At 41.5% G+C, this 26,056-nt stretch overlaps 1 protein-coding gene across 2 annotated transcripts in view; it reads right to left on the bottom strand.

Moving 5' to 3' along the window:
- Nucleotides 1-26,056, bottom strand: part of LOC143983561 (inactive dipeptidyl peptidase 10-like) — a 322,327-nt gene that overhangs the window by 175,585 nt on the left and 120,686 nt on the right. For both annotated transcript variants that reach the window (XM_077483372.1, XM_077483371.1), the window contains exon 5: nt 20,912-20,986. In XM_077483372.1, the coding sequence (XP_077339498.1) occupies nt 20,912-20,986 (75 nt within the window). The remainder of the gene's footprint in view (nt 1-20,911; nt 20,987-26,056) is intronic.

The raw sequence follows: 26,056 nt of genomic DNA, 5'->3' as shown, positions 1-26,056 counted from the left end.
CTCAAGCTTGGCTTGCATACACACGGTCACACAAACGTTCTCTGAACTTTCGACTGTCAAAAACGCGGTGACGTACAACACTACGATGAGCCAAGGAAACTAAGTACAATGCTTCAGAGCATGCTACGAATTGTTTCCGAGCATGCGTAGGAATTTTGCATGTTGGAATTGGTACAGACGATCGGAATTTCCAATTGGAACTTTTTCCAACTGAAAAATTGAGAACCTGCTCTCAATATTTTGCTGGTGGTAATTCCGCCAGCAAAAGTCTGATGGACCATACACATGGTTGGAATTTCTGACCAAAAGCTAACATCTGACTTTTTCTGGTGGAATTTCCGATCGTGTGTATGGGGCATTAAGGTTAGGTTAGCATTAGGATTAGGGGTTGGGGTTAGGGTTACGGGTTATTATTTTATTTATTGTCTTATTACTATTTTTTTACTACTACTACTACTAATAATAATAATAATAATAATAAAATGAATAAATAAATGTAAAATAAATACACAAATAAAAATAATAAATAAATAAATTCAAAAAATAAATTAATACTATGAAATAATTGATAAATAATAAATCCCTAACCTTGACCACAACCCTTAAAATGTAAAAAAAATTAATAATAAAATTATAATAAACACCCTAACCCTAACACAAAATGAAAAAATTATTAACTATTATTATTTATTATTATTAATAATAATAATAATTTATTTAATATATTTTGTTTTAAGGTTAAGGGTTATTAGTTATTTATTATTACATATTATTAATTTATTTTCTGTTTGTGTATTTGCCATTTATTTATTCATATATTATTACTATTCATTTTAAATCTTTGCATTTAAACTGAAAATAACACAAACACATGTCAAACCGCACAACAACACGCGAGTTAGGCGTCTCCATTAATTTCTATGGGAATAAAAATGCACCAAAAACAATTTGAGCTACAAAAACAGCTCCAGAACTTTTTTGAGCTTCAGATGTTTGGCTTCAGGTGACTTGGAGTGGAGATGTGAACCAACTACATTGAGAATAATTGCTTTTTTTCTCCTCCGGCATATTGGGGCTTTGAGCTTCAAGTCTAAATCTCCCTTTCCTCTTAAGCCTGATCTGCATTTGGATTGTGCTCCAGAGGCTACTGACAGGTGGTGACAAAGCAATGCAGCGCCTCCTCGCCGCCTCTTTTAACCAAATTTTTCCCAACAAACACGCTGCAACCATGTGCAGTAAACACGGTTGCATGGCATTTGCGGAGCTTCCCCATCTGCTTCAGTGTGTACAGCTCAACAGGCTTGCTGCCCGCTGATCCCCACAAGATAAACTTTGCCACGAGTGATAAGCAAAGCATCTCTAAATGACGCCATAGTCTACCATAGTCTACAGTCTGTGCTTTAATAACTGTATGAAGTAATTCCCATTTTAACCAACCTTATAGAGATGGAGTCTCTGTATGGTTTGATTTTTCCGATCGTTTCCCACAAGAACATAAAAGGCTCATTTATATTTCATGAGTTTTACAAGCGATAAAAAGGCTTTAACTCAATTATATGGATGGTATATGGATGCTTTAGTGTATGTTGATGCTGAAGCTAAAAAACACAGTGAACCCCCAATACATAGTGCGACGAGCAGTTAAATTAATGGGAGGAGATACACTCCAACGACGAAGAACAAAATGTGATCATACTGCCTTATCTACAATCTGTTCTCATGGAAAATCAGTCATCCGTGGTTATACATGAAATTGTGAAAGGAGAAAGTCTCGTTATTGGTTTGAATCTGGCTATTCATTTGTCAAAGTGAAAGCTAGCAGAAAGAGTATCCATTCACTTTTTATTGCACTTAAAGAGACCCTGACACCAGACCTCACTTATTAAATGAAAACCTTGAGGTAGTAGTAGTAATAATAATAAGCACTTGCCTGTTTCCCAAATAAAATAAAAAAAAGTTCATGTTGTGACCTGTGAATATTTGGTAGGAATCTGACCAATTCCTGGAAGTGCCAAATACGGTATGTGCTGGCCCCTGCCACCTCCCCCTGCTTCTGTGTGGGCGCCTGCACAGAGCTCAATGCATGTTAGCAAACTTTAGGAATTTTGTTAGGCAAGATCAGCAATATATTATCTGTGTAGTCGTTAGAGCTCCAAATATCAATCTCTGCACTGTCATCAGATAAATGAGAGGTTGTTCAGTAAGAATGTGGTCCCCTGGCTTAGTTATTTGCAGGTACCGGACACATGGAGTTGACCCCCAGCTAGTTCCGGGCTGAACCACTTTCTTCTCTTTCTTTCTCTTCTTCTTAGACCTATTCCTTCAATCATACTCCCTTAGTACTTCTCTTCTCTTTGATTCCTTAATTTCTTTCTATATGTATATGGCCCTCCTTGTGTTAATAGAGGGGTCCTTGGACCCAAATACATGGTCGAACAGATGCCTGGACCTGGCCCTGGGAGGGTACTGGATATAGGATGAAAGTATTGTTGTTGAGCCCTCCTGGTTCGACAGTATGCTTCTTTCAATTTAACGCTCCTTCGACGCATACCCCGTGGACTCTCAGGTATTGTTCTGGTCAGAATGGTTATTTTGATAATATTGCTTTTTATATTATCTTTAATTGTTTTTCTTTTATTTTTATGTTCTATCCTTTCCAATAGGGATACTCTAGTTTAAACCATGCATGCCTTCATTTAGATATGCCAGATTCTATAATTCGACATTTATGTTTGCAGGTATGCCATAGGCATCGTTAGGTGGGGCTATGGACCCTGGAGCCCCGAATGTGGGGCCAACAGCCCCGAGTGTCCAAGCGCCGGTGTTCTGTCGAGAAGTTCCCGGCTATCGAATAGTGCTCTTGTGTAACTGAGCCTCAGAACAACTGAGTTTACGATCAGCTGTTGTCTCGCGTTGGCGAGGCACGTTCATGTAGGTGAGGGATGGATATTTACATGAAGGGGGCGGATATTTCAATGATGGGCAGTGCTGGGGCAGAATTTGTATCAATGTGCAAAGCCTGAGGAAAGCAGCAGGAGAACGCTGGCGCAGTGATGCTCCCTTCTCCCTCAACCTCCAGAGTCACGCTGAATAACGGCCGTGGTGGCTGTGACTGGAAGTGGGACAGAACGTTTGTGTTTCTCTCTCTCTCGCCTCTCTCTCTCACTTCTCTCTTTTCTCTCTCCTTCTCTCTATCCTTATCTCTATCTTCTCTCTCTCTCTCTCTCTCTTTTGATGGGCACAGTGGCTGAAATTGACAGGCACAGTGGCTGCAATTGACGGGCACAGTGGCTGCAACAGACCAGCACAGTGGCTGCATTTGACAAGCACAGTGGCTGCAATTGACGGGGACACAGTGGCTTCAATTGATGGGCACAGTGGCTTCATTTGACGGGCACAATGGCTTCATTTGACGGGCACAGTGGCTGCATTTGACAGGGCACAGTGGCTGCATTTGACAGGGCACAGTGGCTGCATTTGACAGGGCACAGTGGCTGCATTTGACAGGGCACAGTGGCTGCATTTGACAGGGCACAGTGGCTGCATTTGATGGAGCACAGTGGCTGCATTTGACGGGGCACGGTGGCTGCAATTGATGGCACAGTGGCTGCATTTGACAGAGCACTGTGGCTACAATTGAGGGGCAATTGACGGGCACAGTGGCACAGTAGGTCAGTGTATGTCAGCCAGGTAGGTCAGTGCGTGTCAGCCAGGTAGGTCAGTGCATGTCAGCCAGGTAGGTCAGTGCGTGTCAGCCAGGTAGGTCAGTGCGTGTCAGCCAGGTAGGTCAGTGCGTGTCAGCCAGGTAGGTCAGTGCATGTCAGGTAGGTCCGTTTGTGTCAGCCAGGTAGGTCAGTGTGTGTCAGTCAGGTAACACCCCCTCACCCCCCTCCATACAACCCCACCGCCCCCCCCCCCCGGTGCTGGGCTCTGACTTCGGGCTGAAGCCCCTGGTCTTTTTGCCACCTAGCAACGCCCCTGAGGTATGCTATGACTTCCATGATACCTTGAAAGGTTGCTTTTGGACTTCCTCTTACTCTCTTTGCTACTTGAGTCATTATGTTTGCAACCTGTGTAATGACACTGTTTATGTTCTCATTTTTACTATTATTTCTCTTTGTTTTTAACCTTATGTTTGTTTACTGCAAGCTGTAACCATCTCAGGGCTGTCCTGATATGTTGTATTAACAATAAACCTTTTGTAAAAAAAAAAAAGTATTGTTGTTGTAGAGTTTTGTAGAGTTTTCATTCATGTTCAGCTTTTATGATGCCCTAGGTTTTAAAGGCTTTTACGTTTCCTACTTGGAAAGACACTGTTTTCCTTCCAATCAGGGTCTTTCACTTCATGAAATTGCTGTGAGTCAGTCCACAATAACTACCTGGACCTTTAATCGAACTATCGAGCAGTTCAACTGTGTTGCTTTATTGTCTTATGTATACTGCTGTGTATGTTACCTTAGCAATTTACTGTTGTTGCTATATTTTGTATTTCTTTTATATTTTGGTAAGAAAAACGTAATAAAAAGGATTGAAACAGAAAATCCGCAATAATCACAGAGAGATTAATTGCATGGAACAAGGTTATTTGACGTAAGGTATAATCCTATGACAAGTAGTTATAGTATTGAGACAGGTGTGACAATGGCACCTTCAGCCTCACCCTACACATAGATTTTCCAGCTTGCCCCGCAACAATCTACGTGTCATCAAACTGTTGGTTAACTCTGTAGTTAACCCATTACACACACACACACACACACACACACACTGTTTAAGCCCACACCATTCACAGTAAGTGCTGTAACAAACTTTTAAGAAATGTCTACAATACCCGCTGTCACACCAGATAGGGATATAACAGATGTTAAATTCTTTATGTTCTGATTTAGTGCATTAGAGCCAAGATTAAATGATTTTAAAACATTGTTTAATAATAATTAAAAAAGGACAAAACAAAAGAATTACAGAAAAAGGTAATACACAAAAGAGAAAAATAGAAAAATGCAGAGCTTAAAATTAGTTAGTGTAAACAGTGATATTAAATATCAACAATACTGACAAATTGTGACAAAATCCACCAAATATATATAAAGTCCACCACGTGAATAATGATTGGCATCAAAAAAATGCAGCAACAGTTTTTCAAATAATTCCTAAAAAAATCTTCAAAAATAGACATGTTGAAAAAGAAGTAAAGGGAATCTTGTGAGTGAACCGCCACCAATTGCGTAAAGGCTTACCGGAACTAGTGGACTAAGAGGGGCATATACCACCTAAGTCAATGCGATATAAAACTCTCAGCAATCCGGATAGCCACGATCACTTTAGAATTTATGAACGGCACTGGTCAGCAAGTTATTCTCACAAATTGGCAATTCGATTTCAGATGAAGAGACAACCAAGGAAGTTTCTCATATCCACACGTAGAAACCAAGAAATTAAACAAAGTTCCACATAATGTGATATCCAGGGCTTTTTTTTTTCTCAAACAATAGGTGCTGGAACTCAACCACGAACCCCCAAGACCCACACCCTCCAAATCATATCAAATAATGGGTGGGGTCAGTCAAATTTCACAAACAGTAGGAGGGTCTTAAAGGGGCATTAAATACCAGGATTGTATTACATGCAGAGTTCAAGGGGGTTACACACATAGTGCAGAGCTGCCACTTGTAAACACAGAAACTGGACTTCTGTGTTTACAAGTGATTGGGGTGAGCAGCCCCCCCCCCCCCAAGGCTTTGAGCCAGAGGTGGTGGAACAGAGTTCCACCAAGTTCCCCCTGAAAAAAAGCCCTGGTGATATCGTTTTAGACGAATATTTATAAAAAAAAAAAAAAAAAAAAGGAATAAAATTGAACGCTCACATTTGAAAAAGAGATCAAAGGCTTATCGAACATAAAATGGCGCAGTAGTGATGGCAGCACTCGACCCAATGCGTTTCGTCTGAATAGACATCATCTGGGGTGTGAGTGTCAACCATCAGCTCTGCACTTAATACACAAAAGAGACAATGTTAGCAATAACAAATAAAACAGGATTAAGAATGAAAAATTACTTATTAGGGATCCAAAGTCCAATTCAATGTAGAATAAAGTATCAGAATAACTGCCCCTCAGAATGATTTTTAGCAATAGTGCATAATTTTGATGGATATGGAGAGCTTCCAAGCTGCAGATGCACCAGCTTTTTGTGACCCCTGAGGAGGGCGTTTGCAGAAATGACATAACCACACAAAGGGTCTGAGGGGTGGGAGTGTTGCATGGTAATCAGAAAACCCTCAATTTTTTCTAACTGTACCAATATTTATCCATATTCACATAGTACAATCTATGTTCTAATAACACAAATGTTATTGTCGAATGTGAAACTACCTTTTCAACAAGACCACACATGACATACCTTTAAAATTTGCTTTCCTAAGAAGATGTAAAGGGCACAATTAGCTTTCTGCACCTCACAAGACAGAGGTGCTTGGTATCTATTTAACCAGTCTTTTCTTATATATATATGGATTTATTCTTGTTATTAATATAACGTTATCACACAAGATTTATAAATTATGTATAGGTTTGAGAGCTGGAAGAGCATTTCTAGGTTAAAATCTGCCAGATCCCAAGTGCGGAACAGCTAAAAGGCTTTATGATGATCAAATACAGCCCTTTATGTAATACCAGACTTCACAATGGTTATTCTCACAACTGGCAGGTAAAGTAGTTACAACCTGCATTAGGTTCAGTTTATGTCCTACTTATGAGATTTATGATAGGATAATTAAAAAGTATTTGTTTTTCAAGGTTTTTTGTGTATTCACATTGATTGTGTTTTGCGTGGGAGTAACTGGCTGGAGCTGGTTATAATGAAACAAAACTTTGAATTAAAAATAGTGTTGAATGCTTAGGGTAATGTACTGTTCAAAATTTAATTTTTGGGGGTTTCAGGCCTCATTATTATTACAACATTGTCTTTTTAAATGCGGTTTAGGGAATTGTTTTTTATTCCTGTTTGAACAGAAAACATTATCACATATATCATTTGATATTGCTTTAAAATAGCTTACCAAGATGTTTCTGAATTGCAGTGATTTGATTCATATTATGCAGCAAAGGTAATGGAAACATGCTGTGTTTGTATTATTTGTACAGCTGCAATCTATCACTCCATTATAAGATAATATAAAAGATAAATAGTATGCACTAGAAAGTTTGCTTTTTTGGTATGTACACAGTATATTACATAAATCAATTTCTAATACTTGTTGGTGTTATTTGCAGAAAATTAAGAGAGGGCGAAGAAAGAGATTATCTTTGTGGGGTCTGCCAACTGAAGACTTGTATAACATCTATCAGCATATATTATGTGTGACACGTGTGGGTGCCAGAATATTTTTTTAATTTCTAACAATCCGGAAAAGCTTTTTTTTAGCAAATTTACAGATGCTGTCCTCCAAGATCTCACAGTTTTATCATATAGAGGAAACATAAGACAGAACAGAACAGATCCCCTAATAATTTGGGTGGCACAGAGGTGAAGTGGTTAGCACTTCCAGCTGAGAGCACTAGGGTTTGTTGGTTTGAATCCCAACCATGGCACTGCCTGCACAGAGTTTGCATGTTCTCCCTGTGCGTGCGTGGGTTTCCTCCCACACTCCAAAGACATGCTGGTAGGTTAATTGGCATCTGTGTAAATTGGCCATAGTATGTGTATAAATGTGAGTTAGGGACCTTAGATTGTAAGCTCCTTGAGGGCAGCGACTGATGTTAATGTATAATACATACAGTATGTAAAGTGCTGTGTAAATTGAGGGCGCTATATAAGTACCTGAAATAAATAACTTTGAAGCAGAATGGGACGACTGCTACTTTTGTGACATCTGTGTCTGTTCAGTGTTAAGCTCCATTTAAAAAGGCAATTTACAACCGATTACCTAAGATTTATCATGTTTAGGTTTGAAATATTGGAAAAGGATGAAGTCCATTTCCATTTATTTCCAGACCTGGAGGGACTCAGCGATAAGCATATATAAACAGATGCATGTCTATTTATGCCCACCTGCCCATAGATTTGCTTGGAGCTTCTGATCAGGTCCTCCTGAGAAATTGAAAGGCAGACCAGATCAGACAGCCTCCCAAGAGCCAACAGAAGGCCAATAACAAAGAATATACCAAATAGATATCAACAGGTCAGACATTTAAGCCATGGTATGCCCTGTTTCCCAGGGGTATGCCTTCATTGTCTCCATGAAAATACTTTTACCTTTAGTCTTTAAATGCTGTTTGGCCATACTATGTGTCATCAGCATCTACTAAGCTTTATGAGGGTGGGATTATGTTCTCTATTGGCCGTCCCCATTGATGGTAATTTACTGACTAAAGGCCCATACACACGATCGGACTTTTTGACAACAAACACGCAAATTAGCTGTTTTGGAGCAACATCCGACCGTGTGTACGCTCCATCGGACAAACTTTCTGTTTTCATTGGACTTTTGTTTGCTGTGCGAACGGCCAAACTTTCTGGCAACAAAAGTCCGATGGAGCAAAGTCTGATCGTGTGTACGCAAAACCATGGGACTTTTGTACAAGGTACAAACACGCATGCTCAGAACCAATGCAAAAGATCAGACTACAATACAGAAGTTGACCAAAGGTGGTGCTGGAGTAATTGAACGTCCTCTTTTGAAGTGTCATCAGTACGTTGTGACGTCACTACGTTCGTGTTTGTTGTCAAAAAGTCTGATCGTGTGTATGCAATACAAACTTGTGGACTACGCCCTTTGTACAAAAGTCCACGGAAAAGTTTGTACAAAGTCCGATCGTGTGTATGAGGCTTGAGACTTCTTTCCTGCCCCTGCTATAAGCAACTATCAATTTCTGTTTGTACTCATCAGAATGTGGCACTTGCTGTCCACTCTATCACAGTGTGGTTGACCGCTCCATATATTTGGATCTGTCCTGGTTGCTATGACATTTGTACTTGAGGCACAGCTCAATTTAAGATAGTGAGATTTATTGTTGTTCTCTCTTGCTACGTCTTTGAACCTTTTTCCGTGTCCTGAGGAAGCCTTTACGGCGAAATGCGTAGACGCGACGCACAAGGGCTCAATGTACAAATGATATCATTTCATATGATTTTTATATTGTTTTGAACACTGTTATGATATTGTATTTATCAATAAAATAAATATTTTTTTCTACTTTCCTATTTGCTTCCATGCCTTAAAAGTGTTGATATCCATTTGGTATCTTCTTTGTTTTCTCTTGATACATTACGGATATGGCATTGTGGGTGCTCCCTCCTTCCTATTTCTCAGAGTTCCAATAACCACTAAGCTCTGCTGACTGTTGGGACACACCTGATGGTGGACACTGAAACTGTGGCAACCCTGCTTGTGAATTATAGTGCCACCAGCAGTTGTTTCAGATTTCATTCATCTTCTTGACAGAGACCTTTTATGCTCACTTCACACCTAAGTGATTTATATGACTTTTCTATAAGCACCACAACACTCATTGTGAGGATTCCCGTTGTATCCTCTGATGTCCTGAGCATCAGGTCACTTTAAGCATGTCGCACAAAGCTTGAAAATGTACATGAGGTTTTTTGGAAAAGAGTTGTGTACTTTTTAAAAAATTCAGTGGGAGTGCCTGAAAAACATATTGTACATAATGTCATTTTTTCTTGCTCCTCTCTCTCCCAGCTTCTCACTAGCTAAAACAAAAATTCTCAAGCCTGAAAGTATCTGAAAAAATAAGGTCCAAAAAAGCTTGAAGCACCTCAAGCATGAACTAGAGCTGCATGATTAATCGTTAAAAAAATCAGGATCTCGATTCAACCCCCCTTACGATCTTAAAGGTTTTGTTAACCCACATCATGTACTTTATATAATCCACTGTCTAATAATGATATGTCTCCCTGTGTGTGTGTGTGTGTGTGTGTATGTTGTATAAAAAAAAAAAAAAGCTGTACATATCTTATCTGTGAGCGCTGATCAGCGGTCACGTGACGCGCCACATCTCTCCTCCCCCCCTGTCTCACAGATGCAGCGGGAGAGGCCAAGATTCCCCGCTGACATCAGTTTGGAGGAGAGGATGCGAGAGAAGGAGAGATGCGGCGCGTCACATGACCACTGATCAGCATTCACAGATAACATATATACGGCTTTTTTATACAGCACACACACAGGGGGGACATATCATTATAAGACAGAGTAGATTATATACAATAATTCATGTTATTACAGCAACAGCAGGGGAGTGGAGCTGGGCATGGAGGGCAGAGGAGGACACAGGAGCAGAGAGGAGAGACAGCAGGGCTGCAGCTGACGGTGGCACGCAAACTGACCATGGTGTCAGGGCTCAGCAGCCATGATTACCGTGGTCAGTTTACATAGGTGTGGGGAGAAACTGGCAGGATCAGCCAGGTGTTTTAGGTCCAAATGACACAGAAAAGCACTGTGTCATAAAACATGCTTTAAAGGAGCGAGATCCATATATTTTTTCTTGGGTTAACATATGCTTTAATCCGGCATTTCCACAATTCATTCATGTAACAAGTGCAGAACCATTCTCTGCTCACTCACAGCTGTCAAAAAAAAAAAAAAAACATCCAGCAAATGTTTATCAAATATGCTCAGTGATGAGATAAAAGGAAACATTGTAAAATTTAGTTCTTTTAGATCAAAGGGATGAACTTTGGTCTGTTAATTAAGGCAGGTTAACCACTTAACTACTTCAGCCCTGGACCATTTTGCTGGTCAAAGACCAGACCACTTTTTGCGATTGGGCACTGCGTCGCTTTAACTGACAATTGCGCGGTCGTGCAATGTGGCTCCCAAACAAAATTGACGTCCTTTTTTTCCCACAAATAGTGCTTTCTTTTGGTGGTATTTGATCACCCCTGTGGTTTTTATTTTTTGCGCTATAAACAAAAATAGAGCAACAATTTTGAAAAAAAACGCATTATTTTTTACTTTTTGTTATAATAAATATCCCCCAAAAATATATAAAAAACGTTTTTTTCCCTCAGTTTAGGCCGATACGTATTCTTCTACATATTTTTGGTAAAAAAAAAAAAAAAAAATCGCAATAAGCGATTATTGATTGGTTTGCGCAAAAGTTATAGCGTTTACAAAATAGGGGATAGTTTTATGGCATTTTTATTAATAATATTTTTTTTACTAGTAATGGCGGTGATCAGCAATTTTTATTGTGATTGCGACATTATTGCGGACACATAGGACATTTTTGAGACCATTGTCATTTATACAGCAATCACTGCTATATAAATGCAGTGATTCCTGTGTAAATGACACTGGCAGTGAAGGGGTTAACCAGTGGGTGGCAGTGTAGGGGTTGTGTTCCTAGGGGTGTGTTACTAATTTTTGGGGGCTGGGCTTTAATTTAGTGAACACTGATCTCTGCTCCAATCACATGGAGCAGAGATCAGCATCACTAGTTGCTAGGCAGAACGGGGAAATGATGTTTACAACGGCATTTCCTTGTTCAGCCGCCCCGTGAGACGATCGCGGGTATCCCCGTGGCGATCGAGTCTGCGGGACCCGCGTCCGGACACAGAGGTCCCGACCAGCACGCGAGTGCGCCGCCGCCGGCACGTGAGCGATGGCAGGGTGGCATTAAAGATTGGACGTACCTGTACGGCAATATGCCTGCCCGTGCCATTCTGCTGATGTACATCAGCGCGCGCTGGTCGGGAACTGGTTAAAGACCGGCCTTTTTCTGACACTTGTTGCTTACACGTTAAAATCAGTATTTTCTGTTAGAAAATTACTTAGGACCAACCAACATTATATCTGTATATATATTTTTTAACAGAGACCCTAGAGAATAAAATCATTGCAATATTTAATGTCACACTGTATTTGCGCACCGGTCTTTTAAACGTAATTTTTGGAAAAAAATACACTTCAATAAGCTAAAAAAAAAAACAGTAAAGTTAGCCCAATTTTTTGTATAATGTGAAAGATGATGTTACGCTGAGAAGCGTGATCTTTGTTCTAAGCAAAAAAACTGTGATTCAAATTTTTTCCAGAATCGTGCAGCTCTAGCATGAATCTAGGGGCTCGTACACACCGTCCCACTTGCTAAAACACTAAAGCATGCAGGCTGGTGTCTGTTTTGTACGGGTTGTTGGTGGCTGTGTTTACTTTTAAAAAGAATGCCACAAAGTGACATTAAACTTATTTAAATGGTGTAAGAGAGATGATACTTTAGATGAGTTTTGATGTGGTGCAGAAAAATGCAGATATGTAACTCTCTGTTCTGTGATGTGAATGGGCCGCATAGAAAGGAAGTGTTTCCTATGGGCCCTGAACAATGATTTGCAATGATCTACATTGATCAAGTGCCTAAAAATACAGATCTCCATACATGGTGTGAATGAGCCCTAGCAGAAAGGAACTGATAAAGGGACTTGTGTTATACTGTATATATTGTGACAATGCGAGGCTCTGCCACTGTGAAAATGGTTGAAAAAAGGACACGTGATTCGCACATATGCAGGGTGTGGTACTTTGGAATATCATTTATTAGCAGAATTTCTTTTACAGTTTTCTCTGGATTTTGGTGTTTCCAGATTGGCCTCCATAGTTTGGAGATTTTAAAATACTTTGGGAGAGAGGAAATATCCAACCCAGTGACCAACGAGGTATGTGTCTAGGTTCATACTATCCTTTTAATGAAGGCTTGGGCATAGCTCAGGGCTCCACCCAGAAGGAAGGTGTGTGATCTTGTCTGGAGACCAAAATGATCTACTCAGCAAACAGAACTCCAAGTTGGAAAGATTCCATGTCCATCAGGCTGAGAGAGCCTGGGAGAGTGAGAAAGAGTCTTGGAGTCAGGGAGAACTAGAGTCCAGGGCACTGAAGGAATCTAATGCCGCGTACACACGGGCGGACTGTATGGCGTACTTAGTCCGTCGTACAATCCGACGGACAGTCCGTCATACTTTCGACTGAACGGACTTGACCACACACGGATACCCAAACAGTCCGTCGAAAGCTTGCGCGATGACGTGTACAGCACGTACGACGGGACTAGAAATAGGAAGTCCAATACACAGCAAAGCACCCTTCCGCCGTGTAAATCCTTTCTGGGCATGCGCCATTCTTAGTCCGTCGAACTAGCCTACTGACGAGCGGATTGTCCGCTGAAACCAAAGTACGACGGACAGAATTGAGAAAAATCCGAAATACTTAGTACGCCAGACTGCACGCTGAAAAAGTCCGCTGAAGCTCACACACGAGCGGACTGTCCGCTGAAATGTGTTTCGACGGACTAAGTACGCCATATAGTCCGCCCGTGTGTACGCGGCATAAGTCTCAGAGGAGTGACAGAACCTGGGGCGTCAGGAGAAGCCTTATCTAGAGGCTCTAGAGTGTCAGGAGAGCTGGCGAGAAAGATAGTGGCCTGGCATTTTCTGTTACCCCTTTTGCTTTGAGAAGTTGAAACCCCTGTGTGGGCAACTTTGTAAAGACTTTGCTTTTTCGTTAGAACCATCTGTAAAACTTTGGAGCTTACACTCGTAACTATAAACAGCAAGAGTTATATCTGTAATTTTCTTACTGACGTTTGTTTTAAAAACCATCCCACAGAAATAATTGAACTGAAGTGCAATTACCATTACAAATCGAAATTACAGCAAACAGAAATAGGTTTTTATCAGTGAGTGATTTCAACTATCTACACATCAACTGGAACATTAAAACTAGCGGCTCTAGTAAAGGTTGCAGTTTGTATCCATACTGCAAGACAATAATGTTGCACAAGTGGTTAATAATCCAACTAAAGAATATATCACTTTTGAGGACAATGACTAATGTGAATGTTTCAGCATTCTCTGTAAAGCAGAGAATGGTATTGACACAGAGCCGGGAGAACGATACGATATGTAACTTTCTCCCGACTCTGTGTCAATACCGTGGAGAAGAGTAGGGAAGCCGGAGCCCCCAGGTATGGCATCACTTCAACATAATTCATTTCATTTCTTTAAACATCCTTGTCCTTGCTTGAGCGAGCATATTGAATTGCATCATATACAATTAAGAATTTTTATTGTATATGATGGCAATAATATTTTGGACCTGCTCACCTCATATGTGCTATCACAATATGTCATTGGATTAGTAAGACTACTCATATCTTAATATATATTGGACTTGTGTTTGTTGCCACTGAGTATTTCACTTATTTGTATAATGCCTAGGGACTTACTATTATTATTATCCAAATGTGAAAAGTCAAACAATCCTATGATTACAATCACTGGCAGCAAACACATGTCCAAATATCTTACAAGATAGGAGTAATTTTACTAATCCAATTACATAAGGCTGCACTGATAGGATGCACTGATGGTCCCTGATGAGGCTGCACTGATAGCCACTGATGTGGCTACACTTATGAGCTGTACTGATGGGACTGCACTGATAAGGCAGCACAGATATGCTGCACTGATTTGCACTAATAGGCTGGACTGATGGCCACTGACGAAGCAGCACTAATGGCCACTGATTAGGCGGCACTGATGGCCACTGATGAGGCAGCAATGATTGGTACTGATAAACTGCACTAATGAGGTTGCACTGATTAGGCAGCACTGTTATGCTGCACTGATGGGCATTGATGAGGTTGCACTGATGGCCATGAGGTGGCACTGATATGCTGCACTGATGGACACTAATAGACTGCACTGATGGCCACTGATAAGGCAGCACCGATAAGCTGCACTGATAAGGCAGCACTGGTGGCCCCTGATAAGGCTGCACTAATGGCCACTGATGAGGCGGCACTGATGAGGCTGAGCTGATAAGGCAGGACTGATATTGTGCAATGATGGACAATGATGGGACTGCACTGATGGGCACTGATGAGGCTGCGCTGATGGGCACTGATGAGGCTGCGCTGAGAGGGTGGGTCTTAAATGGGAAGGGGTGTGGCCTTGACAGGAAGGGGTGGATCATTTTTAGATTAGTGGGTACAGAAGTATAGTCAGGTCTAGGGCATATACCACTGCTGGTGGTAGGACTCAAACGTGTGATATACCCTGGTACTGAATTTTTGAGTATGCTGAAGTACGCGGTTTTCTTGTCTCCTGTAGTGCAAAGTTATATCAAAGTGTTGGAGCACCTGATGTTTGGATGGACTCTGGAAGTGAATTTTTAGCAAACTTGTGAGAGGGCTAAATTACCAGACCCAGTGGTGTAGCTAGCACATCTGACGCCTGGGGCTGGTAATTTTTTTGCCCCCCCCCCCAAAAAAAGATGGTATGTGGCAATATAGTGGCACGCCAAAACTCTGGGTGTGGTCAGCTTGCGTTAACAGTGGGAGAGGCTTAAAGGGCCATATGCTTTAATGACTGTGCCACAAGCCAGTATATAGCAGACAGTACAAACCTCAGTATGTTAATTGTAATAAAATAAAACTGTTCTATTGCATATCATTTACTACACACAGCTAACCTTAAAGTGATAGTCTTGTTTTTTTGTTTTCCTTTTCTAAATAATAAACATGTTATACTTACCTGCTCTGTTGCAGTGGTTTTGCACAGAGAAGCCCAGATCCCCTGCTTCTCATGTCCCTTGCCGCTACCCCTGGCCCCTCTCTCTTTCTGGGTGCCCCCACAACAAGCAGCTTGCTATGGGGGCACCCAAGTAAGCGTGCTCCCAAGCCGCAGATCTATATGTCCATTCACATAATTGCCAACAGTCCCGATTTTCCCAGGAAATCGGGAATATTTTGGTCAAAAACGGCCGGCGGCCTACAAAAAATGGCCACCACCACCACCACAACTATAAGGAGAGGGGTAACTATGTACATCGGGAGGGAGTAATATGTACAGGGGGTAACTATGTACAGGGGGAGGGGAGTAATATGTATGGGGTAACTCTGTACAGGGGTAACTATGTGGAGAAGGTAACTATCTACAGGGGGGGTAACTAGGTGGAGGAGGTAACACTGTGCGTTTGGATACATGCATCCGTTCCTGTCTGCATGTCAAATTTTGATATTCGACTATGTCCATGCAACTGCTGCGTCCCAATTGACTTTGACTGGACTGCCTGCACAGAACAATATGCATCCCCACACAGTACACGGCCATCACATTGGGCATAGACGCATATGCTCCATGTGAATGAGACCTAATTGTCATGTGGGCCAGATAGCAGGAAATAGGAGATGTCGGGTAATTACCCACTAGCTGACCAGCGCACAACGATGTACGTCGGCACAATGGCATGGCTGGGCAAATGGACGTACAGGTACGTCCCCTTTAAGGGACGCACGATCCGTGACCGTGCCCTCAAGGCATTTCCCCATTCTGCCTAGTGACATGACAGGGATCTACTGCTCCCTGTCATCAGGAGCAGTGATTGCTGTCATGTCGGTGGAGGCCCATCCCCCCACAGTTAGAACACCTCCCTAGGACACACTTAACCGCTTGATCGCCCCTTAGTGTTTAAGCCTCCCCCTGCCATTGTCATTTACACAGTCATTAGTGCATTTTTATAGCACTGATTCCTGTATAAATGACAATGGTCCCAAAATGGTGTCAAAAGTGTCCAATGTATCCGCCATAATGCCGCAGTCATGATAAAAATTGCAGATCGCCGCCATTACTAATAAAAAAATAATAATAATAAAAATGCTATAAATCTATCCCCTATTTTGTAGACGCTATAACTTTTGCACAAACCAATCAATATATGCTTATTGCAATTTTTTTTACCAAAAATATGTAGAAGAATACACATCAGCCTAAAGTGAGAAAAAAATTGTTTTTTTATATCTTTTTTGGGGATATTTATTTTAGCAAAAAGTAAAAAATATAGTTTTTTTCTCAAAACTGTCACTCATTTTTTGTTTATAGTGCAAAAAATAAAAAAACACAGAGGTGATCAAATACCACCAAAAGAAAGCTCTATTTGTGGGAAAAAAAAGGACATCAATTTTTTTTAAGGCCGTAGCATGACCACGCAATTGTCAGTTAAAGCAACACAGTGCCATATCACAAAAAGTGCTCTAGTCAGAAAGGGGGTAAATCCTTCCGGGGCTGAAGTGGTTAAAAGAGAAGTATAGGAATTTTATTTATGAATCATACTTACTTAGGAAGATGCTGCATCTGTCCCTTGCCCGCTGAAAAGCTGAGAACCGAGTAATCAAACAGTCAATTACTCAGTTCTCAGTGCTCCCTGAGCAGAGAGCTGGTGACTGTCAGTCACTCTGACACCCGACTCTGTAACATCAGCCGAGAGCAGGCTTAAGCCTGCTGTCAGCTGAAAACAGGTCATGGGAGTGCAGAACGATCTGCAGTGCTGTGATCAACAGGAGAAATACAATCAGTCTTTGGCTGTACTTCTTTAATAAATCTATCACCGGACCTGTCGTTCTGCTCTTGTTTGGCATTACTGTCCCCATAGATGTTGTAAACTCACCCTGCAGGCTGCAGGCAGGCTCTTCCTCAGCCCAGGCTTTAAATCCAGGCTCTTATCCCTGAAGCTGGAATCCTTCAGGCACCCTCTTTCCTAGTCCATAGGGCTTCCACGATCTCCCTCTCATAGTCCAGGGCCTCCAGACACCCCCTCACCCAGTCCAGTATCTCTCTTATACCCCTATCCAGGGGACTTTGCCACTCCAACCACCATTTCCTAGTCAATGGACTCCTCTACACCCACTCCCCTAGTCCAGGGCCTCCAATGCACTCCTCTCCTAGTCCAAGGCCTCCTCTACAGCCCACCCCAAGTTTAGAGCCTCTTCTGTACCTTGTGCTCCAAATTCAGGTCCTTTACCACATCAACCCCACTTTTCAAGTCCAGGGCTTCCTCTAAACCCCCAGCTCAGGGTCTCTGGTGTACACCCTCCTAGTCCAGGGCCTACTCTGCATTCCCCAGTCCAGGGCCTCCTCTGCACCCCCTCGTCTAGGGCCTCCTGTGTACAGGGCCTTCTTTGAAGCGTCTGCTTCTCTGGGATGCCTCACGCAGAAAAGACATAGGCTGTTAGGGCACTGGGCAGGACTAGGAGGGAGACCACACAGCACTCCACAGGGGGTGGCGCTTGCACCGGGTGTCTTTGCGCTAGGTTGTCACTACCACCAGTTAAAGTGTAATGGACAGGCAGTGCCCGCTGCATAGTTTGCCAAATACTGGAGAATCATATAGGAGAGACACACAGGCACAGACACACTAGCGCTGAATCATTCTAATCCTCCCACCGGGCCATCCTATATAAAAGCATTGCAGAGCAACGCTGCAGCTACTGTTGCTTAGCAACATAGCAGCAGTAACTGAAGCGTCACTCTGGAATGCCTTTCTATAGGGTGGGCGGGAGAAGCAGAGTGATTCAGCGCTAGTGCATCTGTGCAGTCTCCCTCCTATTTGATTCTCCAGTATTTGGAGAACTATGCAGCAGGCGCTGCCTATCCATTACATTTAATTGGGCGGCATTGACCCCCTTAGAGCAGCAGTTCCAAGTGCGGGTGGGGGTGACTCTTGGCGGCACCCCCTAGATGCATCACCCAGGGCAGGTGCCCCCCTGTCCGCCCTAGTTTCGGTCCTGGCAGAAATTTGGTTTGGCTCTTGACCCTGGCAGAGAGCCACCTTGCCTAATGGTGAACCCTGGCTCAACATTCAGGATTCAGCAAGTGCTATATGGACTTGGACATTCTTTTATATAATAATCTCTGTATACGGTAACTAGGATTGGACAGGGACTCTGCTAGTCGGTCCTGGTAGTTTGCATATCCTGAGGCTGCTTTGTAAAACAGGGGCATTGTCAGGAGCTTGCAGAGCAGCCAAAATACCTTCTGCTGGGATTATTCTGAGCTAGATTGGGGTAAATACAGCATCCACTAGATGTCTCTCGGCATCTAGAATACTCTTGCAATTAGCCACCACCTGATGCCGGTTGCTGGGAGGCTATTAAACCCCTCATCTGTAACAAACAAGTATCTCAGCTTGGACCAATGTTACTTTTGTGCTATGGGGTAATGAAGCTCAGTGTGGGTATAGGATTGCGTATAGGAGGTTTTATATTTGTGTATGTCTTTTTTTCGTTTCTATTGGTTGAACTAGATGGACTTGGCTCTCTTCAGTTCAAAATGCATATTAAGGGCATAGCAGCCTACTTTTATTGAAAAACAAAACTAAAAGTTGCCACATGGCCACACATCAGCAGCACCACTGCTCTTGTCAGGTTACTTCAAGTTCACTCAGCCTTAGTTCCAGCACCTCCCTGCACAGGACCACTCCTGGCCTCCAAATAGGGTTCTCCAACCCCCCAAAACATTTTCTGAGACATCCGGACACCCTCCACACCCCTTGACTCACTGGTTACCTCAACTTACTCGACTTTGTCACAGACACTCTTGGTCTGCCAAATCCCAGCTATCCCGAACCTTTCTAGTGCTGTGGCATCCCCCCCCCCCCCCCCAATAAAGGATGTAGTCTCTAGCAGCTTTCCTGACTGGGCTCTGTCTCCAAAATAGGGACCCTGAGCAATCCACATGCCTTGCTTATAACAACCCTACAGGCCTTCAGCAAAACCTGGTTTCATCCTAACCAAGACACCTTGGAACCTTCAAATGCCAGGCCCCCAATCTGGGACTATAAAACCCCAAAATAGCTTAAAATACAGCTTTCTCTGCTCAAAACAAATATTTCGGAGCTTCCTCAAACTGCATCTTTGAGAATCCTGTGTCAAATCTCTGTCCATTTCCTAAACTCACAAAGTGGCAGAACCACCCACTGTCATGCTATGCATCTACCATACCTGTGAGATTTCTAGAAGTTGAAAATCAATGTAGTAGGCACCCCTACTACTGTGATTTCCACTTCCTCTGTGTCTCATGTTATGTGGCTGCCTGCTGTATTGTGAACACAGGAGGCTGGTAGCTCGGCAGGATGTCATTCAGAGAATGCTTTGCATTTTCTCAATGAATGCAAAGCATTCTCTGACTGAGCGAGGTTGAGAATGTGAAATCACTCTGATATCTAGGAATATCTCTGATATCTAGAGAGCTGTGACATAAGAATGGTAGCAAGATAGCTCTTATAACAGCATCTATGCACAAGTACTTAAAAAAACAAAACATAACAATGGGACTTTGAATGAGGCAGCGGTATAAATAAACCATTGTCTCCATCCTTATCAATTGTATCAACGAGGAAATTGAAAGGAAAAAGAGCAGGGGAGGGGGGGAAGGGTGTAATTAATATTATCATTTTTCTTTCTATGTGATTTACCAATCATGTTTATTTCAAACTGTATGTTATATACTGTTAATGAATTTTATTGCTTAATATGCTCTAGTGTACCCAATAAATGATTCTTTACTATATCAATTGATTCAGTACATTCCGGTGGTGTGTTGCATATAAAGTCCCAAATTCCATTTTTTTCATCCTTTTTCCCTATACCATCCTTCCCTTCCCTTTCCCCCTCCCTCTCTTTTTTATCATCAGGGACTGAGATGTTGCTACTTATTATTAGTCATCGTCTCATTCATAGCCCTATTAATACCTGTTATACCTGATGCTACATTTCCCCATCCTTCCCTTTTCCCTTCCCCCTCCCCTCCTCTTTTTCCTTTCAATTCCCTCGTTGATACAATATGCACAAATACTGTTGGATGGGGTAGTGAGAGGAACGATTGCTGTCATTTTGTTTTAGTTGTTAAAAAAAAAAATTAAATGCTTGCCATGTAAAATGGCAGTAAATGCCTGTTTTTGGTAAAATTAATCTACAAACTCAAATGCTTATCCTGAAATTTCTGACATTTATATGATTCAAAGTGAAGGATATTAAATCATGTGAGATTCTGGATTTTTTATATGGATCACAGCCCATGTTAAAAAAAAAGGAGGAATTCCCAGTGCTATATACAGTATATCGTCTTACCTTTTGGCTTTTGGATGCCAGTAGCAAGTTCTGAAGATCTGCAGACAGTCTGGCATGGGATGTCTGGAAAGACAACTGTCAAAAAAGGTAATGCGTCAAAAATTTACCAATATGGCCTATTGATGAAATTAGTGAGAAACTAGCCTGTAGAAAATATTTATTCTAATTCCAAAGTTCATTTGGGAGAATTTTGTAAAACTGAAGGCATCATTCTAAAATGTTTTGACAATTACATTTATCATAGCTTACCTTTGTTGTGCAATCTTTCATCTAAGAGCAGATATTCTATATCTTGGGCTTAATGCGGTAATAAGCCAAAAACCAAAAATGTAATGCATTGCAGTTTACCAATAATTAGATGTGGTGGCTGATTTCGTTTTCTTTTTGCCTCTGTTTTTACCCGATGATCTGGCCATTAAAGCGGTTCTCCACCCTAGTAGCTGCTGGCTTTTAATATATTTTTTTTAAGTGCAGAACCGCTTTAACATACTTCCTGTATGAGGGTGTCTACAGGAGAAGCAGCATTGTCCGTTTGAGGGGGGGGGGGGGGGGGGGTTAGTGTTAGCTGGAGAGTGGCTTTAATTTGTTAGTGTATCTAAACCTGCTAGTACATCTAACACTTTATACCGCATGACAGATATATTATTATGTCTAGCTTCAAGCGCAAATGAGGATTGTTGCCATTGTTGTAATTACATTTTGATGTATCATTAAACATTATTTAAGGCTGCTGGATAATTGGTCATATTTTATTAGATTAAAGGATGTACATTGTATTAAGTGTCCTTGTGGTCTTTGCAATTAGCCTGTTTTATGTCATACTGTTTGACTTGGGATGTCAAGAATTTTCTCCATCTTACTGTAAAAGGTTGATCTCTTACGACATATCCTGCAATGTTAGGGATCGACAAATTGTCACTTCTTTTGTATTCATATCATCATCATCTAATAAAAACATTATGGAAAAAAAAAAAAAACTTCAAAAGTAAACTAATGCAGCCATTATATCCAAAAATTGGTAAGTTGCACTATAAATGTTTGCTTTTGGATTTAATACCGCTTTAAGGTTTGGAAAACTCTGACATATTTGTATTTAGACAGTAATTGATCAGTAGTGTAAGGCCAGCCATATCTCGTGTAGTTTCCACTAGCCGTGTACCTAATACAAAGTTTGCTAGTAATATGTCCTTGGCTACAGTTGCAAGGATTTTCATGCAAGTTGGAAAGCTTTCCAAAATCTGTTCAGTTATACAAAACTCTGGAAGAGAGTAAGTTGAGTCAGGGTTAGCTTGGCTGTGGCCAAGGTAATAGACAGTTCTCTAATTTGTTTGTTGCTTCTGGCGATGCTCTACCTGTGAATGGTTAGCCAGATGATGGTTGGGTGTTTCAATAAAGTTATACAGGTTACATATGTACAGAACAGTAGTTAAGGTTTTGATGTGGTCAAGGAAATTAAAAAGCAAACTACTGGACCATCGTTTTCCAAATGAAAAATGCAGAAACATGAAAATGTCTATAAATGTCTAGAATTAGTCGCATTCAATTGGACTTTTTCTATTTTGTTGATAATGTTTCCCTGCTTATCCAAGCACTTTCTTCAGGTCAGGAGTCCAGCTGAATATGACAAACTACTGTTAGCTATATGGCACAGATAAATTAGAAATATCTATACATTTTAAACAAAATAAACTAAGCAAAGCAGGCACCCTAAAGTGTTTGTTCCTATCCTGTGCTCTAGTTTGTAGCTTTAGCTGAACTCTCGAATATGGGCCATACATGCACAATCCTTTTGGCCTTCCACAATACAGTGTTCACTGTATAAGTAATCAGTGATTGAGAGGCATGTTTATAAGATTGGGCTGTCTGCATTATTGACAGCGCAGTGTGTCCCTTGTTATGTGTGTACAATGTGAAGCTTAATTTCCTTTTATTAAATAATTTATTATTATTAATTATTAAATAATTGTGTGACTATTAAAGTTTATCCAAACCCCAAAACCATATATTGTGGCTTACCTGTCCTTAAATATGTTTGTTGCCTTAGTTTACTTTTTTAGGCAAAGAACATTTTGGGCAAGTACAGAAAAACTTTTGTGCTTACCATAATTTCTTGCACCATGTGAAGTATGCTTTTCATGTTTGTTTGTGGGAAAATGATTTCAGAGCTTTTAGAAGAATAGGAATAATGGAATCAGATAGGTCCAAATACCACATAATCTGATGAGGTCCAAATACCACATTTGCCTTGGTCAGTTTACTGCAATGAGTATCACCGGAATTTCCCCTTTTTCTCATTTGTAAAGCAGATGAGGAAGGGGCATTAGAGGAGGAAAGGCGTGAATAAGGTTGAACCAATTTCACAGAGTCATTGGACATCCACTGCTATGGCTAGAAGGTTGCCAGACCTAAAGATAAACCTGCTCAGTTTTTTTATGAATCTGGAAGCCAGGGGGTCCATGGCTGATGTTCCTCACCTGCAACAGAATTCTTGAAATACCCCCAAGTAAAGAGACCATTCTCCAAACTTCCAGATGTTGAGACCTAGAGGGCCCACCTGCAAATTTTCTGACTGGACTGGAATGCGAGAATTTAGTCCACCTCTCTTTGAGTCAAGAGATATCCTCCCTGATGATTGACATACAGTGGTGCTGTGGCATCTTCCAACTGAATTCAGGTTGGATGACCCCACAGGTCAAGATATACAGTATTGAAGAAATAACTGATTGTCTCTCAGTTCTAGTATGTTGATTGGGAGATGAGCTACCTCCAGTGACCAAGTCTCATGCACTGAAAGGGTGTCTAGGATTCCTTCCCAGCTTATTAGACTGTTCTGTTGTCCATTGTGAGAATATTTCAGACTCATGAACAGAAGGAGTACCCCAACTTCAGGGCTGAAATTTTTAAGCCACCAGACCAGGGATAAGCTGGTCCTGGATGTCAGACACATGGGATTGTCAAGAGAATGTGTCTTCTTGAAATATGTTTGGGCCAGGTAGTACAAAGGCTAATGGGTGTGCCCCCCCCCCCACTTTGAGAACTGGGGATACCCTATCATTGCTATGAGGACTTACTCGCTAGCCTGGAGCTTATGGAGTCCAAGGCCTAAAGTGGAAGTGAATCCCAGGCTTGGCCTTAGACTTAAAGGGACTGGCAGAAACTAAATGAACCCTTCTTAGCTACAGAGGTAGAAGATGAGGTAGGACAGGTGTCCTGGACCAGTAAAGCAGTCTGTGGCTATTCACAAGGTACATCGAATGTCTGGAGACTGCCGCTGCTGCTCCACCTCCCACATTTCAGAACCTGGATCAAAACTCCATAGGTCATGTCATCACTCCTGATTTTGAAAAAGCTCCTAAAGCTGGGAGTTTTTCCTTGGTCACCCATAAAATTCTCTGAGGCAACTCAGCATGTACAGCAGAGCAGGATGACAGCAGTTCCCCCAGCAGAAGACTGAGCATCTACATAGTTACATAGTTACATAGTTAGTCAGGTTGAAAAAAGACACAAGTCCATCCAGTTCAACCTTAAGCCAAGAGACTTTGGTGGGCAGGCACAAAGGGGAAGACATGAAGGTGGATTTTCAGCGGAGCACACTTCCCCCAAAATGTTGGGTAGTTACACTATCACCTGGTAAAAAAAATTTTTTTTAAGGCACTGGGACATATGGTTCCAGCATGATTTAGGGTGGGTTTGCAGGATATCTTCTTTTTTTCCAGACCCAACATGGAAAATTTGGTTTGGGGAACCAGAATGCAATTGTGGCACATCCCCTGGGCCTTTCCATGCACATGGATAGATCTGTGACATCTATAATGGTGTACAGACTAGTCCGTTGGCTACAAAATAGATCAGGGAAGGATTTGATTCAAGTTTTAAATTTGCAGTATCTGGAAAATTTGAGAGGGTCAGGAAACATTTGAAATTTGTGGGGGTATTCACAGGGGTTCTCAGGAATAAGATAACAAAGGGTCACTCTTTCCAAGATGGCATAGGCTCCTTACAAAATCCACCCATAAATGGCGGTGTCACTATTGGGGGTGGTGCCCAAGAAGGAAAGTGTTAATTACTCATTAATACAATTCCTTTCCCAATAGTCAGTCAGTGAGTTGAATTTTTTGAGGATGCAAAAGGCTTGATGAGGGAAATAGGGGAGAATGCTTAATTGCTAAAACTAGACATCGATTCTGCATTGAAGCTATGGTCATTACACCTGGAAACCACAATGTTCACAGGCTACAAATTGGATGGTTAAAGGGTAACTCTACTTTCGGAGGAGAAAAAAAAAGAGCAAATAGCATAGCATATACAACTACGGGACACGAGTGATATTGTAATTGAATGTTATTAAAAATGACCTGTCCTTTTCAATTTTCAGTGCTGTAATTTTCTGTTAAATAAAATGCAGGATACAGGATCAGGCAGGGATATGGCTCACAGACAGAACACAGAGGCAGAGATATCATTTTAAAGAGAAATGCGAGTTTACAAGAAACAAACATACATACTCGCCTAGATGGCTGCAGTATCAATCTAAATGATATAAGGTAAAAGATTAAGGAAAAGTCTAAAAAAAGAAAATAAAGCAGCCACATCATTTAAAGCCTGGTAAGCTGCAATATATTACATTTTAGGGGGGGGTTAGATACATTTTATTAAATCACTCACTTAGCCAAAAGTCGCACACACTTTTTTTATTAGAGAGGAACTGTAGTCTGCTCTGATAATTTGTAATAAAAACATCTTTGCCATTCTGAAGCTTCCTTCCAACCACTTTGCATATTATTTTATATATACACTGTAATTCTGCACTTGCCAAATATGCTGCAGAAATCTCCCTCACTGAGTCTGGCTGCAACCATTTTAACTGTGGGCAGCTGAATTGCTGCCTTTTCACTTTCTGGATTTACAGAAACACACAGAGGCACAACTCTAGCTCTGCAGCCCTGCAGCTCTCATTGGCCCCCTTATGACTTATCCCCCCTCCATTCCTAGCAAACTCTCACAAAAGTGAGAGCAGAGCTGTGCATGATGTCAAAAGCCTAGACTGTTTACCAGACAAGAAACAGGACGTGGGCTGTATAAGGCATTTACGGGCAGAAAAAAAAAGTTTTACTATCCAAAGTTAAAACAATAAGGGCAGAGGAT

Source organism: Lithobates pipiens, unplaced genomic scaffold, assembly GCF_037356315.1.
Source record: "Lithobates pipiens isolate NorthernLeopardFrog02 unplaced genomic scaffold, aLitPip1_a1.2 Scaffold_16, whole genome shotgun sequence".
Taxonomy (NCBI): Eukaryota; Metazoa; Chordata; class Amphibia; order Anura; family Ranidae; genus Lithobates; species Lithobates pipiens.
Note: the sequence above shows the minus strand (reverse complement) of the source record. Positions and strands in the feature narration are given on the sequence as shown.